We start from the raw sequence: 12,816 nt of genomic DNA on the forward strand, positions 1-12,816 counted from the left end.
CCAAGCTATTTCTCTAGATTTTATTCTGGAGGAAAAACATTTTTCTCCTTAATTGAATCGCTATACATTTATAATGAATATCATTTAACTGGAAATCTTCATCTCTCATCTACTTTAATCATCATCTTTATCTGAAATCTCATTTTTCAATCTAAATTTGTCAATATAAAAAAAGCTATTTTTCACTTTTCATCTCAATTTTAAACTTCACCTCATTCACACAAAATGAATTGAATTTCATCCTCATGGGAGATTTCAAATCTAATGGGGTGGCCAGGTAATAATAGTGGTTGATATCTGTATCTGTATGTGTGTGTGTGTGTGTGTCACTTGAAGAGATGATGGTTATGATAAACTCAACTGTATATTGATATATTGATGATGAAAGAAAAAAATATATACGAGAGAGAAATTAATTCTGATTACCATGAATTTAATCATGAATTTGCATTCTCTCACCTTTCAATATATGATAACATATTTCTGTAACTACTATCAATAAAAAATACATTATATCGGTAAAGCTGTTACGTTGGGTAGGTTATTTTTCACTCCCAGGATGGTTTTGTATGGGAGTTGGAGAGAGAGAAAGAGGGAGAGAGAGGGAGAGAGAAAAAGTGAAAAAAAAAGATTCTACTGTAAACAAATGAACACAATTCATTTTCTTTTGGAGAAAATTGAAATTCGAGAGAAAACATTATTCTATTCTCATTATAATGAGCAAGATTTTTCTCTCGTTCTCATTGTTGCTGTTACCTGTTTCTTTGTCGATGTTTATTGTGTGTTAGACACAGGAAATAAAGAATAGTTCTAATTCATTCACCTTATATATTCTAGTATATGTACAGAACTCAACCTGATAAATCGTTAATATTGTTCATCTTAACTGTAGCATCTTAGATTTTCAATATTACCCTGATTATCATGCTTTTCATTTCTATCTATCGCTTTTTTTATTGTTCCCTGTTGACGCAGAATCACCAGTCTATTGAGTTTCTCTTCTTTCAGAACTTTTCGAACTTGCATTTTTTCATACATTTTTCCCTTCTCTCTTGTATCCTCGTCTCATACTATTATCTTTATCATCATCTTCTTCTCCTTACTCTTGATTATTCAAACATAAAAAGCCTTATTATTGATTGATTAATGGGTTTAATGGAAAAAAAGAAGAATTTTATTTCCCTCTTCCCCTATTTCTCTCTCTCTCTCTCTCACACATGCATACAGTGTTTTCGTCTCTTTATGAAGATTCCATGAACCTGAGATTTTATTATCATAATTTACCTTTCAAACCCTTTGTTTATGAATCATGGCTCTTTCATCATTCTTGCTCATAATGATGATTAGTATATGAACCAGAATTCATTGAGGTATTCAAACGACCTGTAGCTTGAAATAGTTTCCCCCTGTTGTTCAAGATACAGTTTACCCTTCATACTTGACTTTGGTATTGTTTTTGTTTCCTTTATTAACTTTCCAGAAAATTTCAAGTGCTGACGAACTGAAATTCATTATGAATTTCATTACTTTCAAAGTAATTGATTTAAAAGGTAATAAGAAGACAGGTAACAAAGTAAAAATACATTTTCTAGTTGATGTTGTCTCATTTTACTTTTCTTAGCTACAAACAAAATTATTTTGATTATATTATTTGGAAGTTGTTAGTTACATTGTAAGTTATGAAAACAGAATAAAAAATTGAATATTAATATGTAGACCTGAGGCTATTTTCCAAGTATTTTCCCTGAAATTTTCTCAATTGATCTAATCCCAAAGTTCATGTTCTGAAAAAACTGTAATTTGAATATATTGAAGCAATTTTGTTGTTCCCTGGTAATTATTTCTATCTAATCAAATTCTATCTCGAGTTTCATTCTTAAATTCATGTTATCAATTTTTTTTATATCAACATTGATATCAATCAATTTAATAGTAACAATTGTAAGTAATCATCTTATTTACTCATTGTGATTGATCATTAGCAAGATTATCATCATTTAGTTGATTAATTTTTCTCTCCCCCTCTCAAATAATATTTACATTGTATCATGATAACTGATAATAACTTGACTGAATTGATTATTGAATAGATTTTCTTGGTGAAATTGATCTCATGGTGAATTGAAATGTTAATCGTAATAATGGAAAAATAAATTTCTCAGAAATGAAGGAAAAGAAAAATGTTTGTCATTTTTGAAGGCGGAAATAGGAAGGAAAAAGGGAAAATGATCATCATCAAAGTTGAGACGATGAAGAAAAGGATAAGAAGATGAAGATGATGATGATGAAGAGGAAGAAAAAAAGTTCTAATCCTTTATTATTCATTAAACAGGGGAAATGATCGAGGATACCCTGTGATTTTGGAAAACATTTTCATCCTTTACTCAGATTACATTTGAAACTCATATGTCAGTCAATATCAATTATCTTTGTAATCATCTCCATCCTTTTTATGTAGCCTCATCTTCACCAGTAAAGAGTAACTTTAATTTAAACAGTAAACCCAACAACCCAGTGGACCTTCAAACTAGCCTAAATTATAAATTAAATACATTGACCTGATTAAATTAATAGTTAATCAGTTTGGTGATAATCTCAATCTGAATGATGAAGAGCCTTCTTGAAATGATAATGAGCCAAAAAAAACATGACAACAATAACATCTCAAAGTTAACAATTATCATTAACATGATCACCCTGTTACTATAAATAGATAAATAACAAATAAACATTAGATAATATTCAAGTATTAATTCAATATCATAGTATTAACATGTAAGTCTTCAAGTTTAATTTCAATTCTGTTGATTAATATTATCATTAACATTATCCATTAGTTTTGAAATGAAAATAGCAATTTATTGACTCTAAATAGTTAATCCTGATAACATGTAATCCGTAAAAATTTGGGTTAGTTGATATTTTGTTTCAAATATTAAAGACAAGATGATAAATAAATGAAAATCTATCAGAATTGACAGAATCGATAAAGTGAGAGACCAAAGTAAGGTAAAGGTAAGAAATGAAATTCAGTAGAGTTTCATTTTCAATTTTCTTACCTGTTTGAATAATGAATGGGAAACTTTTCCAATTGCAATCAAGTTAATTGATTATCTTGATAAAAATGAATCATCAGTTATTTTTGACCTTCTCATTTCCCATGTTGTATCAAGTAAATAAAGTGTAAAGTTGGAAAATCACTTTTCATCCTTTTCCAACATCAATGAATTATGATGGAGATAAAATTTGGCGCTCTTTTCCCTTTCTCATCTTAAATTTAATCTCTAAATTCTTGATACTGATAATTTCTTGATAGATTACATGTTGTTCACTTTAATAATATCATTTCTTTTGCTTGGCTATTACCTAATCAGTCATTTCTTTTATTATCTTCACCATTATGATAATGAAAATATGATGCGTTTGCTTATCAATAATATCTTGATATTCATCTTGCCACTTATCATACTTATCATGAAATTAGATTCACAAGATTATTTTCTCTTCCTGATTAATTCCAGCTATTATTATTACTAATCAAATGAATAAATTGAATGATGGTGGTGATGATATTGATGGAGAAGACGATGCAAGGGGAAAAGAAGGAAAAACGTTTCAGATTTTCATCATCAATGAATTGATATCCATCAGTTTCAACCACTGTTTGCTATCACCATCACCATCGCCATCATCATCATCATCATCATGATTATTATTATTTTTGCTTTTACCATGAAAGGATAAAAAAGCCAAGTGAAGCAATTGAATAAATATTATCCAAAAAAGATGCGGAGGAAACAGTTTTATCCATACGCTTGCGCTATAACCTGAACATCCAGAACTTTTTTTTTCTTCCAAGAAGAAAAATTTTCTCACTATTTTTCCCTGTTCTTCCCCATCATCATCCTCATGATAATATCAGGAGCAAATAAACTTATTATACAAAAATACAATTTAATGTAATTTATCTTGAAAGAAAAAGCTAATGTCAAATAATGATGATGATGGTGATGATAACTGATAATTCATCAATCGAAAAACCTTGTTTAGCTAATTTTCATCGTCATTTGGATGATGTGGATACTTGATGATGATCATTATTTTATTGTTCTTGTCATTTATAATACCCAATGAAAACAACTAACTGTAAACTCTTGAACAACCAGATGATGATTAGGGTTATCATGGTTTTAATATTATTGTTATTGAGTATTATCATCATCGATATTTATATGAAATAATTGAAATAATCTGCCATTAATGTTGACAGAAGTGAAACAAAAACTCAGCATGATGATGATAAAGAAAAAAAGTAAATTCTTCAACGGATAATTCAGATGATCATTCATTTACTTGATGTAATGTTGATAATGATCATGTTTGGTTATCATGGAGAGAGAAGAGAGAGAGAGAGAGAGAGAGAGAGAGAGAGAGAGAAACTTTTTCTTTATCATCATTATCGTGAATCCTGTTGATTAGAGGTAATATTTATTCGTGAATTACTGATGTGGGATAGAAAAGAGTAGAATAAAATTTAACCAGAATAGTTTCAAGATGGAGGAACAAGTTGCTGATAAAGTTGATTTGATGGAATCAATTCCAAAGGGATTTCTCAATTAATTGGTATATGGACAATGTTTACCATGAGAATGTTGTTGATGATGAAGTTTAATGTGCATTCTCAAAACTCATCATAATGAGAATCATCATCATTTGTCTTTGACAGTCTATTCATTGTATCAACATCATCAGAACTTTCATCATCATCATCATCATGAGAATCTCAATTAACAGTCAACATGTTTTGTTGAAGAGCTTGGGAAGTAAAGCAAATACAATGCTGATCATTTTCTCGTAGATTTAATAATTAAACCAGTTTTACGATTTTTCGTAGTTACGTTCATTTTGTTTATTGCAATTAAGTTAACGTTGATAATTATCATGATAATATAACAATCAATTATTACCCATTATATGGATATAATTTTATTAATGAGATTCAAATGAAACTCTGGTACAAACAGACTGAGGGAGAGCAAAAAACAACAGAAACTAAATCAATGAAACTGCAATGAAAGAGCAGCTCAACGATTTGTAGCAACATTTAAATTGTATATTAATATGGTTGGAAAATTTTTCCTCCCTGATTATTATTATAATTATTATCATTCATTTATATTATCTCATGATAACATTGTTACTATCATGGAGGAGAAAAAAAATTTGACTCCATTATTGAGATAATAAATTCTTGTGCCTTCTTATCCAGTCTCTCTCTCTCTTTCCCCCTGTTTCTCTCTCATCTCATCTCATTCACCAACTCCCATGATATTGATTATGTAATTGGAAAGTCTCAGCATTCTCAGTGTATATTCTGAGCATTTGCGATTTTTTTGCTCCTCAACATTTTTATTCAATCGAAATGTTCATGACGATGATCATCATCATGATTATCGTACTCTCCTTGAATATGAATAATTAATGCATTGGTTATTCCCAGAGAATATTTTTTTACTCCCTCTTTGCTTTTTCTGTTCCCAGTTATTACTGAATAAAATTTCAAGTTTTCTTGTTGTTGTTTGTTGATTATCTCGATTACCATGATTGTTTGCATCATCATTTGACCTGGAAGATTGATTAATAATTAATATCTCTCTGTGAGGATTCATTGGAACGTGAAAAATTGTGTATATAACTTTTTTTTTGTCATCTCAATGGAAGTCAAAATTTCCATATATTTAATTGTTCATTTATTGTTATCCACGAAAAGAGTAGGTTTTTTATTACGTCTACGAAATTGAACTAATCAATTATCGTCATCAGTGATTAGTTTTACTCTTTTTTCACCATATTCAATTGCTCTGATTGATTATTTATATATTTCGCTTAATGATATCAACCTTTCCATGTATTGGTGCAAATTCTGATGAGCTGAACATTCTGTTGGTTTTGTTGTTGTTGTTGTTGTTGTTGATAATTCTGAAAGGTGAAGTTAAGTTTGATTGATTTGCTCTAATGTGATAATATTTTTTTTCCAGGTGAATCAACATCATCAATATTATCAACATTTCTTGTTTATTTGTATTTCCTTTTTGTTTCATATTGGTTTTTTTCATTCTAGTTTTTTTTTCTTACTCATTTCTTATCATGAAGATGATTACATATAACATGAGATATTGAAAGATGCTACTCATTTGTTACTAATATAAACACATAAAGACAGTGAGAGAGAGAGAGAGAGAGAGAGAGAGAGAGAGAGAGAGTGAGAGAGAGATACAACAACTCATACAAAAAGGTTTAGGTTTTTGATAAGAGATTAAGGAAGTGAAATGACGATCATTTCAGTTAAGCCTCATTCTCATGAGATGCTCATACCTTTAATGTCTTAAGAAGATAATGATTAAGCTTTATCATACTAATCATCGTTTTCATCCTCATCTTTAATGTTACAACTCATCTCTTTTTTTTTCAAATAAAGGGAAAGAGGAAGGAAAAGGGAAAACGGGCGATTTTGATGATGATACTGATGATAAGCTCGAAAACCTTTGTACCAAAGGATTGATAAGTTAGGTAATGATGAGTAAAAATTTTTATGTGATATTTTGTTTTCTTGCTCCTTCATTTTGTTCATCACAATCCAAACAGGAAGAGAGAAAGAGAGAAAGAAAGAAGGAGAAATTCATCACAATAGCTTTTATCGGCCACTCCTTTTCCTCCTGGTAAATGCTGATGATGAGTTGGTTACCTGACTTGGATTTTCATTATATCCATGGGAATCCTTTTGGTTGCTCACCTTAATATTAAGAGAGTTTCTTTAATAATAATAATAATAATAATAATATGAAAAAAAACAATTATAATATCTTTATTTACCTCATCTTACCTTTCCTAACTTTTGATGAAGATGCTCATCATCAGCTTACTCGAAAGGTATGATTTTCAATTATTTGATTTATGTTATGATGAATAAGAAGATAATTACATAATTGCATGTTCTCATCGTTATTACTACTCATCATCACAACTATTAAACAGCCAACGCCCTTGTCATTTAAGTTTACCTGTTAATTAACTTGTTTTAGTGTTATTATTTAATAACAATCGATTATCATTAATATCAGTATTTTATTATTATCTTTAACGTTTGTCCAGCTACTGGTCAATCCAGAAGCCTAACATTATTGTGCATCCGAATTCATTTATATAAATGTCAACTGTTTTTATTGCATTCACTTTGGTTACTGGTCAATCTCTCTCTCTCTCTCTCTCTCTCTCTCTCTCTCTCTCTCTCTCTCTCTCTCTCTCTTCCTTTTCCTTTTAATTCCATCGTTTAATTTCAACTTGGGAATTGAGATTATATGATTGGGAAGGGAAATTATTGACCATAGGAATGTTTCAGTAACAGTTTAGCCTTGAGCCTTAGTAGGGTTAGAGGTCATTTAATTGTGTATATAATGTTTGACTTGTATTGTGATTTTGTTTAAAAGGTTCACCCAGACAAGAATAAGATGAGGGATGAAGATGAAGAGGAGATGAAAAATTGTGTTGAGAAAAGTTTCAAGATGTTTCAAGATGATGAGGAAAATGTTGATTATAATCTTTGATCTTTGTCTCAAGAGGATTTAAAATGCTATAAGATGATACAGAAAAAAGTATTATATGTATTCTATCAACAGTGGAGAATATAAAAAATGTTTAAACTTCGTAATAAAAAATAACAATCATAATAATCTTATTATGTCTTACGAATGGGGGAGGATAAAGAAACATTATCATCATCATGAAGTTATCATGAAATGTACAAAAAGAAAATCAAATGAATAACATGATTGAAAATATCGTGGAGAAAAAAAAGAGAACCGAAAAGTAATAATATATAAAAGTTACTTCAGAATGACTTTTGACTGAATCTGTCATGAGTTTCAGAGAGAAAGAAAGCAAGAGAGAAAGAGAGAGAGAGAGAAAAGTTCCAACTTGAAATTCATCAGTTTGATTCTTTTTTTCTATTCGTTTTGTTTTTTTTGTTCCATTTCTTTTGTTCTCTCATCTTTCCATCACTGAATCTAAATCAATTCTGACAAAGTGATGAGTGAATTTCGACAGTAAATTATTTCGAAAAGATAATAATGAGAAATATTCATTCACTAACCTGTTGAAATGTTACTCAACATTTCAGTTTCAATATCAATCATTTATCATGAATTCATGATAACTGTTATCTCCAGAACTTTGTATCATCCTCAATGTCTGAATATCATTCTCTCAGGTTTTATTCTGGTAGTTCATTTTTTCATATTAATAATATTAATCAGTGAGAGTTGGATAGGTAATTATCCAGGCAACACTCATGGTGATGGTTGATGAGGATAAAATTGATGATAAATGATAACATGATGATTTAGGTTTCCTATTGATTCAGGAGTTGTTATTTCCTTTTCCTTTTTTTTATTAAATTTTTTTCTCTTTCTCTACTTTTAATAACCAATATTTTCACTTTAATTTGATTCACAGAGTGTTAATCATCTTTCTCATCATCATGCTCGTACAGCCTCAGGCTAAACAAGAATATGATTATTATGACGATAAAGTTAATCATGTGAAAAAGAATAAGAAAAAAAAAGTTACTTACCAAACAAAATCTTTCAACACATAAGAAAATTTCGAAAAAGTTTCATGATAAATAATATTCCAATGAATCAACTGAATCTTCACCATGATTCTCTCTCTCTCTCTCCCTCTTCATGCCTTTTCACTTTATCAACTCATTTACGCTCCTCTGTATGGTAATAATTTATTATCATCATTACTTTCATCTCATATTTCAAATACAAACTCAATTTTTACAATTCTCATGTAAAGAGTGAAGCAAAATTTCAGTAAACAGAACGCAACTTGACTCACCCAATACAATCCCAGTAAACAAACCCTCAGGGTGTTTAGGAAACAAGAAAGTTTCAACACTGAAGGAAACATCTTATTATTAAAACTTGTAATAGATTCTGATTTTTTATTCTTTCCTCCTCATCCCATGTTAGTACAAAAAAAACCATAAGCTTTTCATGACAGAACCAGAATCGTAACTTATCATTGAAACTTTTTCCTTCTTAATCTTAATATCATTTTCCTGATAACTAATCTTTTCTGACCCTGAGCGTGATATTAAAAAAATCTCATAATAAACTAGAAATGAAGTAAATTATTCAATCTCAATATTCAAAGTGCTTTGAATTTTCATCTCCATCACCCTGGAAATTTTTATCATTTCATCTCATAGAGATACAATGTAACTCGAAAGATACACGTTAATGTAATAAGTTGACATAAAAATAATACATGAACTTTTCCTCTCAAAACTCACAGGTCATAGTTCTGGAAAATAATGTTTGTTTATTGTTATTATCATTCATGAGAATAATATATTATCACAAGATTTTCCCGGTTTTATCATGTTATCGTCATAATGGGTTCATGATAATAGAAGACGGAAAAAGTTATAGTAATAATAAATTTTACTTATCAAGATATAAATTTTATTTTTCTTCACTTCATCTTGATCTTAACCAGAATTTTTCATTTCAAATTCTTTACCTTGAGTTTTATTCATGTTGAAATTATATCAAGATATCGGGAGGAATTTTCTTTTATATATATAATATACACTACATGATATGTAACATAAGGTTTGATAAGATGAAATTATTTCTAGAGCTTATGGTGATTCCATTAACTTAGCGTGAAATCTGAATTCTGAGCAGGATTATCAACATTATTCACCAAGACATTCAGATTGGACTTTTATTTCATTTCCCTGATTTTTCAATGTTTTCAGTTACATATCAATGTAGTGTTAAGACCATGAAGGTTTCTCTTCAATCTTCCAGTTATTACTTTTCATCATGTTGATAATATTAAAGATTCTGAGAATAAGATAAGGTGAAAATAGATTCAGTATTCACAAAATCCATGGGAAACATGTAGATAATATTAACGTTGAATGAAAAAAAAACTCTTTCCTTTTTCTCAACCAAAATCAAAGTCTCATGTTCAAGTATTATCATTACTCTCTAATCATGATGATGATCATCAAGATAGTTATCATGATTATGTTTACAATTTTCCTAACCCACCATCACCCTATTTTCATTTCAATAAGATAAAGTAAATGTTAAGTGACTCGTTATCCCTTTTTGCTCATATGTGATGATGATAAGATGCTCATTAGGGATAAACGTGATTCTCAAATAACCATGAGTGTATCAGAATATTTTTTCCCTCCTCTGTTAATATCTTAAACATAGACTCAATTCCTAAAGAAACTTAAACTGAATGTGAAAAAAAGTAGACCAGTTTCTTTGTATTCAAAAGGAGGAGAGAAAAAGTTTCCACCATGATGACCATCATCATCATCATCATCAGACTGAATGATTGTGTTGATTGTTTGAATAGTTGATGATTTTACTTGTTTGCATAAATCTGATTTTGTATCATTTTTTTGCTTCCGACCATCATGATAATAACATTGAATCATTACTATTTCCATGTTAATAATTTACTTGGTGTGTCTGTGCAAATATTATTTGAATTGAATCATTAACTTGCAAATAAAAACAAACCAGTATAATTGAAATTTATTCACAATTTTCAGATGATTTTCATTTTACATGATGATCATGAGCAAATTTATCCATGTCAACCATATATTCATTGTCTATTTTTATCACATCAACATCTTCGTGTAGTTTCAATCAGATTCATCTTATATTATATACTCTCTGTCTCTCCATGTATTATAACCATTAATGGATCATGTTATTACTACCATTTTATTATCTTTATTAATGGTTATCATTTGAAACTTTCATTGTATTTTTATTTTCAAGATTCATTGGTTATTTTTCACTTTATATTAACAAATGATCATGATGTTTACATGAGATTTTATTTCATTTAGCCTGGACCACTCAGTTGATGACTTTTATTGAATTAGCTCATTAAATTTCACAAATGATATAATCTCACTCAATTTATTACCATGAGTTTTATTATTGGTTTCATCTTGAAATTGATGATGAACAGTAAGTTACCTGGTGACCCTCAATCATCATGGTAACTATTTTGCTTTCAATCAAACAAACTGATTAGATAATATCTAATGTTTGACCAGGTCATCAACCCTTTTCACCTTATCTACTTACACTTATCCACTCCTGAGGATTAATATACAGTAAACATGATAATATGTGTTGTTCATCGATACCATGATGACATTGATTCAATTAATTTCATCAATCCAATTGAAGGAGAGGTGAGAAGGAGGAAAAAAAAAGCTTTAAAGCTTAACAAAAATCATTTCGATTGCTAATCCAACTAATATTAGATAAATGTTAGATAATATTAATCTTTCAGTTTTATTTTTTTCTCTGTAAGAATTTGCTATTAGATTGATGTACAGATAAATGTTTCCACCAGGTTGAGCCACCGAACAGAATTGTAGTTTTCTCATGTGTGTTGAGTAAACATGAGGCTTGGGTTATTTACTGTAGTAGGATAACCCATCTAAATGGTAACCCACGCATGGGTATCATCTGAATTTGGTTGAATATTGACCCAGAAAAAAAGTTTCTCATGACGATTACATGGGAATCACTTGGATTCTAAATATAAATACCTGATTCAGTTATTTTGGGTTCTCTTTTTTTTCTCATCTCTTTCTCTCTCTCTCCCTTTTCTTTACTCTTATGTGTTCATGTAGGTATTCAATTGAACTTTCTTTCCATGGTAGTATTGGTTATCATTATTATCCATAGACTCGATAACATTTGGCTCAGAATTTCCAGTTTCTCTTTTATCATCATCATTATGCATATCAAAAGTTTGGTTCATTGAATCAGGAAAAATTTTTATTTCTCATGATGATTATTCATGATAAGAAAAATGATGCAAATGTATTTTCAATGATTCCAGATTCCAGATTATATTTGTAATATCAAATTCTCGATTGAAGATAGGAATGGGAGGATGAGAATAGATGGAACAAATTTATTGATATTCTAACTTATTAATATCATTGTCTTTTTCATCATTTCAAAAGGCAAGAGTTGTTTTCACTTCATGATTACTGATCAGTTCTCAATCATTGCAAAGATATTTTCAGGATAAATTTCAAGTTGAGCTTTCAGATGAAAAGAGACACAGATTAAAACGGAAATGCTTCCCATGTCCAAGAAAAGTTTACTCTTAACATTTCCGGTGGAATTTTTTTCTCTCTTTTTTCTTTTCACTTAATTTCAGTTTCTTTGGTGTAATTTCACCACGAAAATGAAAGAAAAGGAAAATGATGATGATATTGATGAGAGAGAAAAACAAAAATTCTGAGAGTATTCATTGAACCAAATAAATACTTTCATATCATGTATTTAAGATGAAGAGCAATACAGATTGGAAGAGAATAGTTTATTGTTATTAGAACTTGCAAAATGTTTGATGAAGAGAATTTAATTCATATTCTCTCTCGGTTCGAATTGGGTCTTCGAAAAGATTTTATCATAATAGTGATAAAATCATCATCTTCTCATGATAATGAGCATAAAAATCTATTGCGATAGAGCAAGTGAACGAGAGGGAAATAGAAAGAATCAATAAATTGAACAATGAGGATAATCGCGAGCAGAAAGAATCTGAATCAGATTATTAGTGACATAAATTCAGAATAAAAATGAATAATATTACGAAAATGAATCATATTCATGGAAAGAGAAGGGAAAAAAGTTTTCCAACACTCGCTGAATACAAGGGAAATCTTTCATTTCCATCATG

The 12,816-nt window shown here is 29.5% G+C and overlaps 1 protein-coding gene across 2 annotated transcripts in view; it reads left to right on the plus strand.

Moving 5' to 3' along the window:
- LOC128389935 (gamma-aminobutyric acid receptor subunit alpha-4-like) overlaps positions 1-11,886 on the plus strand; it is a 42,007-nt gene extending 30,121 nt beyond the window's left edge. Inside the window, exon 6 of one of the 2 annotated variants that reach the window (XM_053349592.1) lies at positions 6,479-6,740. In XM_053349592.1, coding sequence (XP_053205567.1) covers positions 6,479-6,562 — 84 coding nt within the window. In that variant the 3' untranslated portion in view covers positions 6,563-6,740. Of the gene's footprint in view, positions 1-6,478; positions 6,741-11,752 lie in introns of those variants that run through there. The other variant, XM_053349596.1, reaches the window with a different exon arrangement.
- The last annotated feature ends 930 nt before the right edge of the window (positions 11,887-12,816 follow it).

This window comes from Panonychus citri, unplaced genomic scaffold (assembly GCF_014898815.1).
Source record: "Panonychus citri isolate SS breed McGregor unplaced genomic scaffold, ASM1489881v1 Contig00111, whole genome shotgun sequence".
Taxonomy (NCBI): Eukaryota; Metazoa; Arthropoda; class Arachnida; order Trombidiformes; family Tetranychidae; genus Panonychus; species Panonychus citri.